This window comes from Orycteropus afer, unplaced genomic scaffold (assembly GCF_000298275.1).
Source record: "Orycteropus afer afer isolate SDZICR_OR568_19922 unplaced genomic scaffold, OryAfe1.0 scaffold00018, whole genome shotgun sequence".
NCBI lineage: Eukaryota > Metazoa > Chordata > Mammalia > Tubulidentata > Orycteropodidae > Orycteropus > Orycteropus afer.
Genome location: NW_006921605.1, coordinates 20000162 through 20021230, shown reverse-complemented (window position 1 = coordinate 20021230; position 21069 = coordinate 20000162). Strand labels below are relative to the sequence as shown.

Sequence of the window (21069 nt, the reverse complement as noted above, 5' to 3'; positions counted from 1 at the left end):
TCTCTGGATGGTGGGGTTACAGGTGGTTTTTCCTTACGTCTATACTTTTAATATTTCTTAAAATGAACATTTTTGCAATAATAAAAGTTGATTTCATACACACACACACACACACACACATACATATACGGCATATCAGGTAAACAAATACAAAAATAAGTATAATGGCTGTCCTACTGCATTACTGAACCTAGAAGTGAATACATAGAAATTATTCTTTGGGTACCACTTTGGGATGGTGGAAATCCATACTCCTGAAAGTGGGTCTGAGCTGTATTGGGTAGGTGAGGATGGGTGGGTGTGAGTGTGAGGCCCTCTTGGTCTTCTGGTAGCTCATTTAATATGGAAAAAAAATGTAAAAGGTGCTGCTAACTAGAAAGTGACTTCACTACTGGAGTTGAATAAAAGACAAATAGGAGTGTGCATTCTTATATATCTCCCCCAGTCCTTACACTTCTAATTCATTGCCATGGAATTTTCTCACATAAAAATGAATATCAACATGATAATTAATAGTCCATATATATAACATACATAGAGAGAGCTGGCATTCCAAGAATCACCTTCCAGATCGCAAAGCAAGGATCTAGGCCTGGTAAATGCCTTTCAAAAATCAAATGGTAGAACCCTGGTATCAAATTTCCTAACGTCATCACACAAGAAAGCAAAGATATCAAAGAAAAGGGCAATTAAAACCAATAACAACAAAAAGATCTCATTTATCTCTCTCTCTCTCTCATGCATGAGAAAGAGTACAGAAAATGCAAGCAGTGGTTGCCCCCACAGCCCTTCAGAGACCCAGGTAACTGTGGTAACCATTTGGGATTGGCCTTTTAGTTTGGAAGGTTCAAATTCTAGAACTGTTGGTTGGATTTGCGCAAAGTCCCAATGGAGAGAGCTGTGAACTCCGAGTGCTGAACGGTTCATTCTCTGGGGATTTAGCAACCTTCTTGTAAAAAATCTCGGTTCTTAATTACTGGTGAGAAGAACTAGATGTATGTGGTAGTCTGAAACCCTTTCACCTGGCAAAATTACTTTTCTTCAAGTTATGGCATTAATGAAAAAAAAATCATCCTGGGCATATTTATATAAGTAAGCAGAACACTGAACTTTGCATGTGTGTGTGTATGTGTGTGCATACTTTAACAGCAACAGAGTACAGATTGTTTTCCCAAAACAAGAAATCATTAGAATGTCAAAAAGGGCCTATTTATGATTTAAAATTCCCATGGCCCTATAAGGAAAGCACTGTTTATTTCGGCACTGGTAAAAATGGAATAGAAATATGTATTTACAAAAATATTTTTATATATTTCATGTAATTATGAAAAGTCCTCACCTTTCTTGAAGTTTCTTGAGTTTTTCAGGATCTGCGTTTTTCTTAGCGGCCTCCTTCTCACCTGGGAAACCAGAGGCTGCCGTGCTGTCCCCACTAACATTTTGATTCGGGATATCAGACACTGCAGAGAAAGCCAAAGGTCTGTTTTCTTGTGGGTACCCAGGCATGTCAGAGTTCATTCCTGCTAGGGAGGAGCTGGAAGAATTCACTGAGGACAAGCCATCTCGAGGATTCAGTAAGAGATTTTCTGAATCTAATGGAGCCCCCTGAGGTTGGTTTGTTAAGGTATTGTCTTCTGCTCCCCTGACATCAAGTTCATGAGCATTGTTTACTGGAAAGTCACTGTGGTTTTCAGCATTGGCAAATGGATGCCTGTTTCTAATGGGGGACAGTGGCCGACGAATATTATATCTTGAGTTTCCCTCTGAGTCTGAACTGTGAACTGAAGAAGATGATGTTGATAAGGCTACTGAAATACCATCTCTGAGAGCAGAATGCATTAACGATCCTGATGTGTTAGAAGGTGAATTCACTGATGATCTTGGAGCTGTTCTACCAGAAACAAAGTAGTCAAAAGAATTTCTGGAGCTGTTTAAATAGTCCAGCCAATCTCTTCCGTAGTCCTGGGTACCAGGCCGCTCTGCTGCAGAAGGACAGTCATTAGGTGCACTTTCAGCATTGAGACCATCATCTTGTCTGGGTTCGGCTGTGGTGTCCCATGAATGAAAGGTCTTTTGCTTGTTTTGACTGTCGTCACTGTCAGTCTCTTTAGTGGACTCCCCGTTGAGCAGCCCAGGGTCTTGGAACCTCCTCTGCCCAACAGAAGGTTGCTCTGTCACTGGCTGCGCTGCACTGCTTACTCTTGATGAGCCACGGCTAAGCTCGCTTCTTACAGAATTAGCTCTGCACTTCTTGGGATCGCCGTCAAGAGTTTTATTTTGGGATTGAGTGGTCAGTGTCCTAGGAAATCGACTTCTCTTACGATTGGAAGAAGAACAGGGTGCTTGCATACCTGCCAACAGAAGTTCTTCCTCTAAGTGGGTTTCCTCTTCAGTGTCGTCATTTTCCTCTCCAGTGTTTAATGATAAAACAGAATAAGAGTCTTCATCTCTGAACCTGAATGGGGCCCTTCGTGGCCCTCCCATGGACTCGCTCAATCCCTGAGGATTATTTGTTCCTTGGAAGGTCTGGGATACAGCTGAATGGGGCTCCCTCTGGGAATGGGCACCCTTGTCTCCTTTGCTGGTTCTCTCAGAGGTGTTCTCAGCTGTCGTCATCAGATGTGAGGATGGGACTAAGTTTCTTTTCTCTTGAGTTGGCCTCTTCAGCTTAATGTCACTTGCCCACCCTGGGCCTTCTTGTTGAACTATGAGATCTGCATTGAGAAAAGACAATTTCATAATTCTATCATAGGTGCTCGTGGATTGAAAGACCTCTAACACCAAGGGTGAGAGTCCCTTAAGGCAACAAACAAAACTGGAAGATAAACTATGCACTGCCAAAATGGCTGAAGATACAGGAGGAGGCTCAGTACAGTACAATTTGCTTCATTTTTACTGCTTCTGAATTCTCCTGTGGAGCTTAGGCTCGTTCTGAGGAAGCTTGGGGGACCTTGAGGATAGAGATTCTTTCTACAGAAGCCTCAGAAAGAATGGTCCAGCCTCAGGCTAGTCTGGGGTGGTGATGGGTAAACCTCACTAAATACTGGTGTCCAGTCCAGTATTTCTTAGAAAGGAAAAAAGCATTCCCAGGATAACTTCTACAAAAACCACCAATGCTCTCTCATCTAAATTCATCCAACATAGGGCACTACTGCTGCACACACAGCTTTACAAACATTTCAGAAAAGTACATTTCTATCTTGGGAGGTTGGGAAGAAGCTTCTTGAAGCTGGTGGCCAAGACACAAATGATCTTGTTTATGATTACCACTCAAAAAAAAGCAAACTCACTGTCACCGAGTCAATTCAACTCATAGTGACCCCTCCTTGGGTTTCTGAGGTGATCTCTCTACGGAAGTAGATTGCCCAACCTTCCTTCCAAGGAGTAGCTGGTGGGTTTGAACCTCCAGCCTTCTGGTTAGCAGTCAAATGCCTTAGGCATTACGCCAACAGAGCTCCTATGATTACCACTTAGTGCAAATAAAAATTATTAATCTCTTATGAAATCATTATCTCTTCTCTGTCCCTAACCTGTTGCTGAAACCCACCGCTGTCAAGTTGATGATGACTCATAGTAACCCTATAGCACAGAGAAGAACTTCCCCAGAGGGTTTCCAAGGCTGTGCATTTTTATGGAAGCAGATTGCCACATCTTTGTCCTGCAAAGCAGCTAGTGGGTTTGAACTGCTGACCTTTGAGTTAGCACCCATGTTCTTAATCACTGTGCCATCAGGGCTTCTGCTTTGTCCCTAGCTCCTGGTCAATTTGTAACCGGTGGCTATAATAGACTCCCATGGACTCTAAAGTAGGAGGAGATTAGAGATAGGAGGAAAAGTGCCCAAGTGAGTAGGAATTTCCATTGTTGAAACCACTTGTTCAAAATTTGCCCTTAGAAAACAACAAAGCCTTATTTACTGAAGGCTTCCACTGAACCGATGAGAGATCATTACATCCATGCATTCAGGGAGCTCTGGTGGTGCTGTGGTTAAAGCACTGGGCTGCTCACCAAAAGATCAGCGGTTTGAACCCGCCATGGGAGGCAGATAAGGCAGTCTGCTTCCGTAAAGATTTGCAGCCTTGGAAACCCTGTATGACAGTTCTACTCTGTCCTACAGGGTCACTATGAATCAGAATTGACTATGGCAGTGGATTTTTTTGGTATTACCATAGTGCATTTTAATTGAGGGGACCAAGTCTTAGAGAGGTCAAGTAACTTGCCCAAGATCGTATTCCTAGAAAGTGATGGAGTGAATATCTGAACCCACACCTGCCTCAGACTGGAGTTTGTGCTGTTAACCACCACCCTGCGATTCTCTCTTGTGGAAATGACTGAGCTTCCAGTTTCCTTGTGAGGAACAGAATCCACTGAATTCTTCATGATGTGTGTGTTGCTGAAGGTCTTAAAAAAGACCCTCTGAATGTGGATGAAAAACCACAAGTAATTCTCTGATTCCACTTGCCTTTACTCCCCTCTGCTGTTCTCCAGGGTCTTGTGAGGTGCTGCTATCCTTCATGGTTCTGCTTCTAAAGTGGTTCGCCCCACAGAGTGGACAGGACTCCACGGGGTCTGGGCAGGTCTGTGTGAGAGTAGCTCAGGCTGTTTGCCGTGAGAACAGCCAACCCTTGGAGCACCCGGCTCAGCAAAGGGCCGAGTCAATACTGACTCACTTTAACTGAGGAGCCTCACAGGGGACCACCTTCTGAGTCTCTAACACTAATACTCTGTCAGCCTCCTTTATTGCTAACTGCACGGGGCACTCGGTGACACAGTGTGCTCTCCTCTCAGGCTCCTCATAGGTCTGTAAACCACAGGAAGTGATGTACCAGCAGCTCAAGGATGCTCGGAACCCTTGGCTGTGTGTGTATGCGAGGGACGCCGGCATGCCCACCCTGGGCTAGGTGCATTCCCATTTTGAGGAACCAATGCTTCTGCAGGACCAATGGAATTCTCCTTTTTTTTTTTTTTTTTTCTGAGGGAGGGGGAAAAAATATGGAGGACTCGGAAGTGGAGGCTCTGATTGATTACTTTTTGAACTTGATAACAGGCCTCAAAGATCAGCCAAGAGTGCTGGAGCGTGGACTTTCTGGTCGTTCCCTGAATGCTCACAACCGCTGGGCAGAAGGGAGGTGTTCCTCTCCCTGTGAGCCAATTTAATCCAGTCTGCCCAGGTACCTGGGCACCCAACAGGCAAAAGAATCAGCTAGGGCAGCTTTGGGCGAAGAGAAACTGGAAACTCCGCAGGGACCAGATGCTCACTGGACGGAAGCGACTGAGCTGTTCCCCAGTGACACCGGCCTCTGGGGCAGGAGAAGGCTCAGGCTAAGTGCTGAAGCCCCTGTGGATCCCCCAATCCCCCTGTCACCCATCTCTACCCCTCCTTGTCACCATGACGGTCTTCCTCCTTAAACACTGCATCAGCCTCCATGGTATGTGTGTTTCCCCTAAAGGTGGCAGACCGTGCCATTCTTTATCTGTGCTGTTCTAACCCTGCCTCTCATGTCTAGCAAATAGGGAGCTGATTCCAGTAACTCTGGGACTGGGAGTAATCATCCAGTTTGTACACCAGGGATGTGTTACGCATAGACCAGACCCTACAGATGCTGCTGGGTGCCCTTCTGAGGCCCTGCACGGAACAGGAGAGCCCACCACTTCCAGGGGGTCTAGGCACAGAGACAAAGCAGAGCCAGCGGCCATCTGCCCCGAGACTATGCCTTTGGCCTGCCCTTCTTCATGGGCATGACCAGTTATTTCCTACATTCCCAAATCCTTATATTTTCTATTTTCCCCCTTCTCATCATAAAAGGGGAGCTCTGGTAGCATAGTGGCTAAGGCACTTGACTGCCAACCAGAAGGCTGGCGGTTCAAACCCACCAGCCACTTCTTGGAAGGAAGATGGGGCAATCTACTTCCGTAGTGATACTGCCTCGGAAACCCAAGGAGGGGTCGCTATGAGTCAGGTCCGACTCAATGGCACATAACAACAACAACATCATAAAAGTAGTCTATGCTCATTGTTGTTGTTGTTGTTGTTATTTGCCATCGAGTCAGCCCCGACTCATAGCGACCCCTCCTTGGGTTTCCAAGGCAGTATCACTGTGGAAGTAGGAATGCCCAGTGCTCATTGTAGAAAATTTAAAAGATAGAGATGAAGAGGAAATAAAAATCACCCATAATCCAAAACTTAAGATGAGCATTGTTGCTGTTTGGGAATTCAGGGGTGCGTTGCAAACCAAGACCCTGGCCTATTTTCATCCCATAATGGTGCTTTGGTTCAGCATTTAAAAAGGAATGAAACGCCTTCAGGTGGAGCGTGTATGTTGGGGTTTACCGTGGGCCCCACAGCCTCTGTTGAATTTCACCTGCCATGCCTGCCTGCTTCCTAAAGGCTTTTGTACTGGGCCTCTTATCGAGAGATAAGGGTTATGACAACCCTTATCTAGAGATAAGGGTTAAAAGAGAGTTCTTTTCAAAGTAAAATTGGGATATTTGTGCATACTACATCAAGCTCACTGCCACTGAGTGCATTCTGACTCTTAGTGATCCTCACTGGATTTCCAAGGTCGTAAATCTTTACAGAAGCAGATGTCCTATCTTCCTTCCGAGGAGTGGTTGGCAGGTTTGAACCTCCTGGTTAGCAGTCAAATGCCTTAGCCGCTGTCCCACCAGAGCTCCAATATTTATATTTACGTGTATCCAACATTGTATCTTACTTTTTTTCCCCTAAACATTTTATTGTGAGCATTACCTCTTGTCATCAATTATTCTTTAAGAATATGATAATAATTACAAAGGTATATTATATGAATGCATCCTAACTTATTTAACCCTTCCCCTGTTGGTGGGCATTTAGTTTGTTTTAAGGCTCTCTGCTGTCATAAATTACACTGTGGTAAACATCTTTGCTCATAAATCTTGGGACATATGTCTTATTTTCTTAGAACAGATTAATGGAAGTGGAATTGCTAGGTCAAAAGACATGAACCTTCCAAAGGCTTTTGACTCATGTCACCAAACTCCATTCCCGACAGGCTTGTACCAAATTACGCTCCTAGTGAGATGTGAAAGCAGCTTTCTTATGACTGTGCCACTGACTGTCTGTGTCACAGCATTTGACACATTACAAAAAAAAAAGGTCACTGCCATCGAGTCAATTCGACTCATAGCGACCCCTCCTTGGGTTTCCGAGGCAGTATATCTATGGAAGTAGATTGCCCCATCTTCCTTCCCAGGAGTGCTGGTAGGTTTGAACCACCAGCTTTCTGGTTAGCAGTCAAGTGTCTTAGGCACTACACCATCAGAGCTCCCACACATTGGTGCCCAGGAAATGTTAGCTGTTATTTACAGTACCAGTACTGGCATTAACATATTGAATATTATTTTTAAAACCTCGATTCCAACTCATAGCAACCCCCATTGGGTTTCTGAAGCTGTAAATCTTTACGAAAGTAGATCGTCCCATCTTCTTTCCATGGAGTGGCTGGTGGGTTTGAATTGCTGGCCTTCTGGTTAGCAGCCAAACGCCTTATCCACTATGCCACCAGAGGTTTGTTTTTGTTTTTTTTTTTTTGCAGCCAATTTGTAGGACAAAAGTGGTATCTTATAGTATAAATTTACATTTATTGCTTAGTGAGGGTGATATTTTCCCCCAATGTTTACTAGCCACCTGTATCTCATCATCTGTAAATTGTCTGTTATACCCCCTTCCCATTTTTCTGTTAGGTATTTGTGTGTTTCTTATTGATTCATAAATGCTATCTACATATTACCTCTCTACCACACTTGTTGCAAATCTTCTTCCACTACATGATTCAAGTATCTTGCTCCTACTCCACTTTATGAAAACCACTTTTGAATGTGAGAAAAAGAACTAAACAGTGATCGGTGAAGAAATAATTGGGGGAATATAAGGGAACCTGGGGATAATAGAAAATTTGGACACATTTTCAATGGATCCCAGGGTAACAGATGATGTCTTCTGGGTGAAGATGGAGGATTGGATGAGCTGTGTGGGTCCAGGAACATCTCATGCATGGGCACACTCACCTTTCACATTATATGTAAGGGTTCCTCAAGGGCCATTGGGGAGAATAGTTGAGTGCCTACTATTGGGGTCTCTGTGCCAGGTACTGGACAGTACACTATTTTATTTAATGGTTATAACAATGAGGTGGATATCATTATTCTTATTTCTTGACCACCCAGGTTTCCACCACTAGGAGGAGGAAGAGCTGGAATTAGATCTAAGTCAAGGCTCATAGCCTTCCTGCCAGGAAGCATTAGATAACTGGGGCCATTGTGGATGTCTAGTTGCTGGTAGCATAGTGCCTAAGGCACTTGACTGCTAACCAGAAGGCTGGCAGTTCAAACCCACCAGCCACTCCTCGGAAGGAAGGTTGGGCAATCCTACTTCCATAGTGATACTGCCTTGGAAACCCAAGGAGGGGTCGCTATGAGTCGGGGGCGACTCGATGGCACATAACAACAACAACAACAACAACAAGTTGCTACAGATCCATAGATGCTCTGATTGCCCCTAATTGCAAGCCAACCAGATATTACCGTGTTCTACTATATATGTGTTCACTGCTGTCTATGCCTCATTTTAAAATAAAAGCTACTATGTTCATCTGGTAGAAAGGAAGTATGACACTCTGTGATCTCCCTAAGGGAGAAGAACCAGTCTATGGCCAGGTTGGCTATGAGGTGTTATTACTTTCCTTGAGTCCTAGAGTCCATTCTTCCTCTCCTTCCTGCCACCACAGGGCAGGGTAACATGGTTAGGAGAGCAGTGTGGCTTGGGTCTTAGGATGAACGTTCAGGACTAAAACTTAGAAAAAAGAAGTAGCTACCAAACCAGTGTTTTGAAATAGAGCATATCCTTGTTTGATGTTATTTCTTCCCCATTACGATCTTGACTTCATGTCTGCCTTGGGTCAGAAGGAAGAAGATCTCTGCCACCCACAGACATCCAGCCTCCCTCCTGGGCAGTGGTGGGGACTGTGGGTGAGTGAGACCTGCCCTAGAGCTGCAGACTGCTCCTCCACCTCCTCCCTGCCACTCACCACCCAAATGCCCTGTGGAGGCCACATTGCTGCCTGTCACTGCAAGCCCTGCACTGTTTATGCTCATGGAGTAAGGGGAGAGAAAAATAAACTCCATTGTTGTTTTTTTTCTTTTCCCACTAGTCTGCCTGCCTTCCTCTCCCCGCCCCCCCAAAAAAAACTATATGAGAAGATTTTTGCATTTGAAAATTTCATCTAAATTATTTATGATCAGATTAGGTGAGGTGTACAGGAAAAAAGCTATCTATTCAAACACAGAGTCAAAGTTTCAAACCTCACTTATTATTCACCTTCTTTATTCCAATCTACTTTTGATAGAAAAGGAGCTCTGGTGGTAGAGTAGTTAAGGCGTTAGGCTGCTAACCAAAAGGTCAGTGGTAATTTCTTTCAAATTCATAGCATGTCCTCTAGTGGCAAAGTGCCTAAGGCATTTGACTGCTAACCAGAAGGCTTGAGGCTCAAACCCACCAGCCAATCCTGGTAAGGAAGATGGGACAATCTACTTCCATAGTGATACTGCCTCGGAAACCCAAGGAGGGGTACTACGAGTCGAGTCCAACTTGACGGCATATAACAACAACAGTGTTACTGTTTATTTCAACACCTACATACCATTTTTCTGTTTCCTGCAACAGCATGTGGAGACAGTACAATGTTAAAGATCCCTAAAACACAAGGAGGGTCTTCAGAGTTCAAGTAGGAGCTGAAGGTCAGATCAGGCAAAAGATACAAAATCCAGGAAAATAGTTTGGGCAATAGAGATCAGAAAACTAAGCAAAAAGACTGGAGAACAGGTTAGAACACAGGCAAATCTTGCATACAATAGGAATTTAAAGCCCAACTCTGAATACTGATGGAATTATAGGCTATCAACATCCAACACCATCCTGAACTAATGCACTGGATTTATAACCTTACTGTTTGAGAAAAAACATTATGAAATATTGAGCCTCAGTAATGATAAATAAAGATAAATGAGCCATCAGCCTTTCTGGAAAAAGAAAAGTAGATGAAATAGTATGCTTTTACATTTTTTGTGTGTGTTTCATCTTGTTGTTATGTGCTGTTGAATTGAACCCAACTCATAGCAACCCCTCCTTGGGTTTCCGAGGCGATATCACTACGGAAGTAGATTCCCCAACCTTTCTCTCGAGGAGTGGCTGGTGGGTTTGAACTGCCAGCCTTTTGGTTAGCAGTCAAGTGCCACAGGCACTACGCTATGTTTCATCTTAAGGTGCGTTGTAATAAGAAGGCTGGCTCTTCAAACCCCCCAGTAGGATTCGACTAGACAGCAGTGAGTTTGTTTTATTTTTTAATCCTTCACATAAAGGAGCTCTGGTGGCATAGTGGATAGGCATTTGGCTGCTAACCAAAAGGTCCACAGTTCAAACTGACCAGCTGCTCTGCAGAAGGAAGATGTGGCCTTGGCAACCCAACGGTGGTTGCTATGAGTCAGCATCGACTCAATGGCAGTGAGTTTTTGTTTTATTTTTTTCATCCTTTACATAAAAGCACACGTGTAAAAACCATAAAGAACTCACCAGGTAACAGGACATGTCAGGCCTCCTCTCTGAGGACCAAGGCGTGTGAGCCACGAATCCTTACCTGCTCCCCTGAGAACCAGCGCCTTCGCCGGGAGTTGCGATTTCTGTCTGCTTCGAGTCCCAGACACTCCCGGGCTCTGCGTTTCTGGGCTGACTGTCAGTCTCCCCAGGTTTGGCCTCCTCTTCCTTGATACAATCTGTGATGCCTGGGCTGCTGGAAGGTGCAAAATCCTTTCAATAACAATTTTTACAGGAAAACATCTTCCATATAAAGAACGCTCAAAGGGCCCAGCAGTGGAGGAGGGAGTTAAGATCAGAGGCCCTGGACAAAGAGAAGAGCTGGATTCAAAGCCAGGTGAGCTGAGGCAGATGGCTTCATCTCTGGAAGCCTCAGTTTCCCCATCCGTTACATGGAAATAATGTTGGTAGGACTGTGCCCATTAAGCACTGGGCTCAGGGGCGGACACAGGGCTGTCATTACCATTAATAAGCATGACATCTCATTTGAGACACAAAGTCCACAGAGGGTCTTTTCTTTTGCTAAGAAGTTTCTAGATTTCAACTCATCAAAATTATCACCGTCAAGAGCCCTCCGCAGCTCAGACCTACAGTTCAGTTGCCCCTCAAGTGCTCATCCAAGTTTTAATCAACATATTTTGGACCTGCATATTTATATCCTTGGGTTCTTTATCGACAGCTTAACACGGACTTACAGATGATTCCAAGTGTCAGGGGGCCGGCCACACGTCATCTTTCTTGCCTTCATGCTACCCACCACTGTGCTGGGATGACGCACTCATAGAAAGACGGTGGCTGAAGTGCTGCTACTGTGCACTGTGTTCCCAGTGAATATTAAGCAAATTTTCCTTTTCACGGTTTGGATGAGGTTGCTAATTGGCATGAATAATCTCAAGTTTTCCCTTCTCATGTATTAAGTGTGAGTGCATGTGAATGCATTGCTACAAAGTTCTCGGGTTCACAGGGCAGTCAAATCGTGACTCTGGACTCTGGACGGAGTCCCCCAAGAGAATGTGCCTGACTCATACCTTTTTGGATTGTTTAGAAATTTCACAAACAGACCTAGGCAATAAGGTAACATCTGGGAAGGTTCCCTGAATTACATGCAGGAGAGCCACCCTTCTTGGAACTTGGAGACAACTGGATTTATGTCCCAGAGTGAAAGCTATGGTTGTGCAAATAATTTCCATCCACAGTCAGGAAAGGGATAAAAGTTCTATTTGGCAGCCCAGAGACTGACTCACTGCTGTTGAGTCAATTTGACTCACAGCGACCTCTCCTTGGGTTTCTAAGGCAGTATCACTATGGAAGTAGACTGCTCAATCTTCTTCCCAAGGTGTGGCTGGGGGGTTTGAACCACCAGCCTTAAGGTTTTCAGTCAAATGCCTTAGGCACTATGCCACCAGAGCTCAGGAAGCCTAACTCAATATAGTGATTAGGCACTACCTACTTCTGCTGACAGGCCCCAGGACGGGAAGGTAGTGAGTGGGTTCTGTGGTCCAGAGAGGATCACATTCTACAGAAAACTTACTAAAATGAGAGGAGCTTCTGATAGTGTTGGGTGTAGCTTAGGGCAAGTTGGTAGAGCCCAGAGAGGTCATGGGTGTGGCCAGAAAGGAGAGAAAAGAGTGAAGTTCTCTGAAAAATGAGAATATACTCTTCAGATGGTGTACGGTGGTGATTAGGAGACAGAAAGAGAGAGAGAGAGAGAGAGAGAGATTGGGATCGAGTGCTTGCCAGTAAGGGTCATACTAGTCTCTTAGCACCAAGAGTTGCATTCCTCACATCCTGCGGCTTCTCCATCACCACCTCACAAGTGGAAAAACTTCCTGATACCTCATACCTTCCTAGCTCTCCAAAAAGTCAATAATGGTCTCTTCCCTTTCACCCTTGCTAGCACAAGAGGAAGCAGTGGGACTCCTAGTTACTGAGGAAGAAACAGAGGGAGGACCAGAGAAGGGGCAGGCTTGGGGCTCTGGCCAAGTCTGGGACCTAAGTCAGGACCTGGCCCAAAGATCGTTTTTACAAGGATTGCACTTTGATTCCCAGGAGGACGCCCAGCAGAATACTGACTATCCTTGACATTGCCCATGGTCTCCTCCACCCTCCCCACCTACACACCCTCATGTCAGGCCAGCTTCCCTCCCAGAGGGCCATCTTCACCAGTCTGCACCAGCCAGAGGTCCTTCAAGGTCTGTTTCCAGTTTTATGTCCACCAAGTCGGTTCTGAATCTACTTTGGCCAGAAGCCTTACCGTCACAACTCATGTGATCTTTATTGCACTCAAATGTTCTAAAATTGCTCAGTGTATGTCTTTTCTCTCCAACTAGACTGGAAACTCCTTAAAGATAAGGACCATCTCATACCCAGTGTGTGTGTTCCTCACAATATGTAATATCATGAAGGCCAAGTATTAATCGCCCAGTATTAATTTGGAGGGTTTTGAGAAGATATATTCAGCTGAAACTGAGTAATTCCAAAACTAGAACAATGCTTTTGTTGTATAAAATATCCAAGATGGTTTGAGATAAGAGATTATTTTATTTGTTTTCTTGTTCAAAAAGCTCCTTCCTTCAAAGCATCAGATCTCTTAAATGATTTCCAAAACTATTTCTATGCCTCCTCTGATCAAAAGTTCAGCAAACTAAAGTAATAAAGGTGAACAACTAGAGATTATTTTACCAGGGCCTGGCAGGGAAGAAATCACCTCTGTTAGTGCAGGCAGGATCCTCTAACCTTTGGCAATTTGAACCTCAATTTCTGCAACTGTAAAATGGAAATATTAAGCCCTCCCTTTCTGGGTTAGTGGAAAGTTTAGCAATAATGTACATAAATGGCCTCAGTGTCTGCTGCATATTAGCTGCTAAAAAGTGACAACTGCTGCTTTTACCATCAGTGCGATAATCACAGCAATAATAATGGGAAGACTGAAGCGACCCCTGTTGTTGTCGTTATGTGCCGTCGAGTCAAACCCGACTCATAGCGACCCCTCCTTGGGTTTCCGAGGCAGTATCACTACGGAAGTAGGATTGCCCAACCTTCCTTCCGAGGAGTGGCTGGTGGGTTTGAACCGCCAGCCGTCTGGTTAGCAGGCAAGTGTCTTAGCCACTATGCTACCACAGCTCCCGAAGCGACCCCTATGAGAACTGAATTTGACCAGAAACTTAGTGTCGTGCAGTCCTTACAGGTTGAGAAGGAGTTATTCAGCAGCCTTCATTTTGGTATAGTTCTTCCTGAGTCATTTAGCCCTTCTTTTTTAAAATCCCAAAGGCAAGCAGCAACACTTTTTTATTATAATTTGTTCAACAAATAACCGCGTGCCTTTGCTTTGCAATAATTTGAGGGTTCACAAAGATGAAGTATGACATTCTGGTCCTGACCTTAAATAGTGTAATCTAATTTGGCCTCACGGTTGACTTCTTCCTTGTGTTAACCGCTAGATTGTATGGAAAGCAAACTCTTGTAAAATATTCCTTCTTCTCCACCTGTAATCTCAGTTGCAAATGAGGGGACTTAGAGGGTGTAATTTTTATGTCCATGGATTTAAACATGTCAAGCAGTAAACTTCTATGCCAAAGTCATCACCCACACCCCCAACTTCCAATGTTAGAGGCTTTCTAAGGCCCTCACCATGGCATGTTGCGTATATCTATCTGCAGGGAGATCAAGTCATATTTACACTGGGAGGTAAACTACAACTTCTCTTTAGGCAGCAGGACAAATTCTGCTTCACAGAACACGGAGGGTTTGTGTTCAGGAGTCCACTGGCGGGTAACTTAAAATCCTGAAGGGTTGTCAGTGCATTTTGAAAAGACTGTGGTTTGCTTAGTCTCTGGGGGTGCAATCCGTTGAGTACTCTATTAACTAAAGGTTGGCAATTCGAACCCACCCACAGGCACCTGGGGAAAGATCACAGCCTTGAAAGCCCTGTGGGCGGTTTTACTGTGTTCACAGGAGGTTGCATGAGTCGAAATAGACTCAACAGCAACTTGTGTGTGTGTGTGTGTGTGTGTGTGTGGTTTTCTTTGGACAACATCAAAGCTTTATCTTCTTCCAGTTTCTGAGGTCACCAGGAAAGAAGAAACCAAACAGTGGTTTAGATAAAAGATGTCTGCTTCAGTTCTCTTAGCAATTCTGGGAAACTACCTATTGACTGAATAGTTATTAATTTGACCAGGAACAACAACAAAAAAAAAAGTAGAAATCTCATATTTATACAAGACCCTGACAACCTAACAATGAGAGAACTAAGTCCCTTAACTGTCCATGTTAATTCCATTCACCTGATAGTCATTCAATTCCTCACATGAGGAGTGTCTCTCTCTCACACACACACACATAGCTACTGATAGACAAAGTGGAAAAGAAAGAGAAGGAAGAAAAGAAAATGCCTGAACCTCTACCCCTTCCCCATGCCACCAGCTCCTGGGTGCCTAGGAGATGCCAAGGTTCCATCTAAGAGATGCCTTTTGAGAAAATTTTATTGCTTCCTTCAGATTGTGGGAAGAATTATGGCTTAATTGCAAGAACTAATGTTGCCTTGGTATAATAGGCAGCTTTCTGTACAGTCACAAATAACAGGCCACATCGATTTGCCTACTTGAATGTGCTGGAAATGTTTGTTGTCTCAGAAACCCAGAGGAGATGTTAATTGAAGCTTAATTACGTACCATAAATATGTTTTCTTTTGGAAGCCAGGAGGTGGGATTTTTGATTTTAGGAAATGTAGTGCCTAATAAGCAGGCAGGGAAGGGGATGTAAACATGCACTGAGCCCTCTCATTCGTCCCTCCTCTGGGTGGTTCTGGATAGGTTTTCAGATCCAGCATGTGCTTTCAGAACGACCCGCCCCTGGCGCGACCCTCTTGGGTGACTTGTCGTGAACATATTCACATGGCCAAGGGTATGATCAGACACAAAAGAGCCTGTTCTGATTCTGGTGGTCAGTTCCAAAGTGTGCCAGACACAGGAGTTAAGAAATCAGATGAGTCTCAAGAGAGAATGGGACTTTATTGGTTGTTCGCTCCTCTTGTGCTAGAAGGCAGAACTCGAGTGACGTGGTGGTAGCTGTCTTGTCTTCCTGCTTCCCTGTGCACACCTCCTGGTACTGTCCATGACATTGCCCTCTGGTTCCCCCCTTTCCACTCGCCTTCTGGAAGCCTGCCATCCCCCCCCTGGGTCCCCTGTGCTGTGTGCCCTGCCAAGGGACACTTACCACACGAGGTAAATTTTACTGGGCCTTCTGGGGCCGGGCAGGCACAGCACGGGGGTCTCCGCGGGAGTGGGGCTAGAGATGGGGAAGTAGCACAGTGCTGCTGGAGACTGGGGCACAGGGCCTGGAGTCAAGGCAGGGAGGCTGGGAAAGGAAACTTGAGGGAGAGAGGTGGAGGTGTCCTGGGCTGCCGGGGGGACAGGTGGCACTAGCGGCAGCACAAGGCAGCAGTAATTGGTGCTGGGCTGCAGGGCAGGGGAGAGAGCAAAGACGGTGCAGTAAGGGGAATATTCAACACAGAACAGGGGGTGCTCGCTGCTGTCACCTGCACAAAAGAAAAAGAGCAATCAGGAAGCAGCACTCATGGTGGGAAGAAACGTCAAAAAGTCTGAATGAATCAAAACCAAAAAGTGCCGGGGGGCAGTGCCGGGGAGCCTCCAGGTGTCATGGGCAGCAGGCCAGGCTGCTGCCCGAGAGCATCTGTGGATCTCAAAGTGCCTGAAGAGTTATCCAGGGGAAACAGCGTCACCATCATACCCTCTCTGGTCAATAGCTCGGACTTTCCTGAGGATTGCAGGGAAGTTCTTCCCCCTTAAGTTCCCAGGGAATGTGCTGGGCTCCCAGATAGAAGTTCTAGGTCTCTTCTTAGCTCCTACAGCCAGTCCAATTGGCTGTTCTGGCAGGGCTTTGAACAAGCTTGAACTGGTACAGTCGTGGCCAACACAACAAAATTGGAACAGATCTGAATTTTTAAAATGTGAGTGTACTGGAATGAGAAAAATTATGGGTTGAAGCCCTGGAAGGGGAGACTCGGAAGAGGCATAGTGAGCCCCTTCAGGAACCTATGTGCGGCCCTGGATTATTGCTGGCACTGTGGAAAGCAATGCACATTCAAAGCAATGCGGTTGGCTGCCATCTTTGAGTCAGGCACCTTTGTTTCTCATGCTTGCAGTCAAGAAATCTGGTTGCTATGCAACATGCACATGGCCCTTGTTTCCTAAGAGGGGGATTAAGTTTCTAGCAAGGCTTTGACCTATACTTTATCCCATTCCGGTTATCATTGCAGCACACCCTCATCTTACAAATTGGTCCCCTTCCATTTTCGCTTTGTCAGCCATGACTGAACCAGGAAGAACCAGTATGAAGCCCTGCCAGCAACCTATGGTGGCCAGCAAGGGTCTCACTTAGGTAAGGCTCTCTCTCCCCCTGTGGTGGTTATGTTGTGTGTCAACTTGGCTGGGCCTGGTTGAGTGGCTGGGGAGCTGGTGGTAGTTATTCCCCATAATGAGACTGGCAATCAACTCCATGGTGGGATCTAGGATCTACCACAAGCAGCTGAGTAGCTGCCTTTGGGATGTGGTCTGCTTCCTGTGTATAAGGAGAAGCTTTGGGAATGGTCTCTAGTTTATGGCATGCTTGGATCCTGTATGTAGCCGTGTCGTTGTTCAGCAGCCTGCCATGTTCTGCCGTCCTTGGGACTTACAATGGACTTAAATTAATGGCCTGCTGTGTGGTTTGGTAACATCGGGACTATGCCTTTTTACTTGTCAACCTTGGGTTTGTCAGCCTCAGCAGCCAGCAGCTCTCTGAGTGTAGAGATGCCTCTAGCTCCTATGGGCTGGGAGCAAGAGGCAGAGCTAGACCCCAAGGTTTAGGGGCTTTCACCCAGCCCCTAGAGCCTGGCACTTTGAACTTGGACTTCTAGCCTCCTGCCTGTAAGACAATAAACTCCTGTTAAGGCCATCCCATTTGTGGTATATTCCTGTCAGAACGGCACTAGGGAACCAGAACACCCCCGTCCTCCAGCTGTAGAAGCTTGTGGTCATGCCCTAATCTTCCTGCTGTAGAGAGGAGGCTCAGGGTTAAAAAGAGAAAAGCAGAGAGATCCCAGTGGGATTATGGGGAGAGAGAAGAGGCAAGGGGGAAAAAGCAGGAGGACAGCAGTGGTGTCCAAGTGCATGCAATGATCTGTTCACTAACTTCATCCTCAACCTGCCATCAGTGCTGGAGGAAGACTATGGGTGCAGAACAAACTTCAGCTCTGCTACCCTGGCTCATTTGCTTACCTTCTCACAACTTGTTTCCTTATCTGCAAAAGGAGATGGGGACTTCCCTAGCCTTGTTCCTCTAAGAAGTGGCTTTTACATCAGCTGTGTGACATCACCTGGGGGCTTCTTAGAAATGCAGAGTCTTGGCCCACCCAAACCTCCTGAATCAGAGCCTACAGTTTAACCAGCTCCCAGGTTTTCACGTGAACATTAACGGTGGGGAAGCAAGGCTCAGAGACAGATTGCCAGACCTCTGTGATGAGGATCACCTGTAGTGCTTGGTAAGAAAGCAGTTTGTAGTCCCTTCGTTAGTGGTTCTGGGCTGGGAACCAGGGGTTTATAGTTTCATTGTGCACCACCCAGGTGATTTTTATCATCAGAGGTTTTGGAAATACTATAGCTAAAATCAGTTCTAATTCTAAAATTCCATCATGCTAGCCATTCAGTTGGGAGGAGCTCTGGTGGCGTAGTGCCTAAGGCATTAGACTGCTAACGAGAAGGCTAGCGGTTCAAACCCACCAGCCACTCCTCAGAAGGAAGGTTGGGCAATCTACTTCTGTAGTGATACTGCCTCAGAAACCCAAGGAGGGGTCGCTATGAGTCGGAGCCATCCAGTTGAAGACCCTTACCAATACAATCCTTATTTACTTGATCTTCCTTACTGAAATTTCTCCCTTGGCGCCTGGAAGTACTTCTCAGATCATTTCTCTGTAATTGTGCTTCTGCCATTTTCTCTTAACTGTTCTTATGCTCCCCCTTCCTTGTACTCTATCCACTCTCCTAGAGGAAACACTCTTGTGGTCTCACCCATCTCTTGCTCACTGGTGCCCCGTGGATTTCTACAGGCAGCAGACCTGGGTACCATCACTGCCTCCTGGCATTTCCCACTGGCTTTCCTACCTACCCTTCAAAGACAATACCCACAGAATGGAATCTACCCTCCTCTCACTTTCTCAGCCTTGATAAAGGCAATCCCTATTGCCCTCGTTTTGGGGCCAGAACTCTTGTGTTTTCTTTAATTCTCCTTTCTTCGTCATCTCTACATCTGAAAGCCATGAAGTTCTGCCAATTTTACATTCTTAAATATTTCTTAAGTCCACACCTTCTTCCCTACCCCCTCTGCTTTAGGTCAATCCCTTCTCATTTTTCCCGGTCCTTCTGTAACTACTGCGTGTCCAGTCTCCCAGCCTACATCTGCTTGCCCTTCCAGCCAGCCCCTTCTACAGCTACAGCTGGAGTCCACTTATAAAAGTGCCCACCTGACTGCATGCCTTCTCTGTTTAGATCCTTTGATGTTGGCTCCATCACTTTCAGCATGACATTCAAGGCCCTTGGGGGCCTGGTCCTGGAGGACCTGTAATGTCTCATCTCTACACATCCTAATTTGTACCCTGACCCCAAACCACAGCTTCTCAAACTTGAATGTGTGTATCCTAGAGAGATTGTTAAACATGTCAAGGTTGATTCAGTATGTTTGGGGGTGGGGCCTGAGGGCTTGCATTTCTAATAAGGTGTTGCTTCTGCTACTAGCACGTAGACACTTGGAGGAGCAAGACCTTAGACTATCTGTAGCTCCCAATGTCAGTCTGTTTCTCCCTCTTCTTCCTCTTTCTCTCTCTCTTCTCCATGCCTTTGCACACTCAGCATCTCCTGCTGGGCACATTTTTCTTGCCTTCTTCCCCTGGCTCAATCTCTTCCACCTTCCGGATTCTCACCCCCCTTGCTCTGAGAAGCCCTTAGAACTTACCTTGGTCAGGCATGCATTGCATGGCTTGCCCCTGGTGGTGTCCTGCCCTCCTGCAAGGCAGTGAGCCCTTTGCTGGCAGGTCCTGTGTGTTTTCTTTTGTATCCCTGGCCCCCACACAGTGCCTGGCATGTAAGCATGTAGCAAATGAATGAGGACAGGAATGCTGAATGAAAGAGTGATGGATGAAAAAGCAAATCTGCCCTGGTATCCTTCACCCTTTACCTGGTAACCTTCATGTTGGTGGTGGCTGAATGTCTTTGCTAACATCCATCCAGGTACCAGACAAATGGATGGCTTCACTGATAATCACGTAGTTAAAATGATTTGTAATCAATTTAGTACTTCTCTTACATCTCAAGCTAAATTTTCTTTGGTGGAGCAGTTCTCTTGTGGAGACACTAACCTGGGAGCAGCAGGTGGTTTGGGAGAAAAGATTGAGGATTAACCTTTACTTAAGGCCTAGTCTACACCCAGGGTTTTAATCCTTCTAACTATCTGGTGAGATTAGTAATAACTCCATTTTACTGATGAGGAAAGTGAGTTCAGAGAAGTAGCAGCCCACACTTAACAGGGCTATAAAATGGGAGAACCAGGATTCTGAACCAGGCCTTCAAATTCTGCACTCTGTGAAACCCCCACCCTCTCTGTCTTGGAGGCATTATGATAAAGGGTGTGAGAATTACAATTCTCTATATAACAATGGGGAAGCTCTGGTGGTGTAGTGCCTAAGGCATTTGACTGCTAACCAAAAGGCTGGTGGTTCAAACCAGCCACTCCTCTGAAAGACGGTTGGGCAATCTACTTCCGCAGAGATACCACCTCGGAAACCCAAGGAGGGGTCGCTATGAGTTGGATCCGACTCACAGCAGTGAGTTTGGTTGTGGTTTTGGTTTAAATAACAATGCAAGTGTTCACTATGATGTTGTTTTCTTTCTAACTTGAGCAGACAGCTTGGAAAGTTGATGGCTACCATCGGACTTGCTTGGAAACCAATTAATGGGTCTCATTCTTTCAGAGAAAACCTTTAATAGAAATTTTTTGCAAGGGAAGTAATGATGATTTAGGCTTTACCCTCAAATTTCTTTCCCAGGCTGCTTTTCAAATAAATAGCCCCCAATTAAAAATTGATCACAGTCACTTTAGATGTTTATCTTTTAAAGGCTGAATTCACTGCTTTTTCTGAGTTTCACAAGGACTCGTCTTCATGATGAGCCACTGTAAGGTTGAATAGGTCTCTCTGCTCTCACAGATCTGAATCTGATGATGCTAATGTTGAACTAAAAAATAACTGAGGAGCATTTCTGAATGCCTGGCTCTGTTTTAAAGGGCAAGGTTTCAGAGGCAGGCTCTGAGGACTCCATCACCATCAGTGTTCCTGGCACATAACCTGGGGATATCCACCAAGCTCCAGGTGAGAGGAGAGGGCAGGAGAGGACACA

The 21069-nt window shown here is 45.5% G+C and overlaps 1 protein-coding gene across 1 annotated transcript in view; it reads right to left on the bottom strand.

The window, feature by feature from the left end:
• MARCHF10 (membrane associated ring-CH-type finger 10) overlaps positions 1-21069 on the bottom strand; it is a 95447-nt gene that overhangs the window by 28027 nt on the left and 46351 nt on the right. Inside the window, exons 4-5 of the mRNA XM_007959915.1 lie at positions 10668-10820; positions 1340-2714 (exon numbers count right to left, since the gene is read on the bottom strand). Of these exons, the coding sequence (XP_007958106.1) occupies positions 1340-2714; positions 10668-10820 (1528 nt within the window). The remainder of the gene's footprint in view (positions 1-1339; positions 2715-10667; positions 10821-21069) is intronic.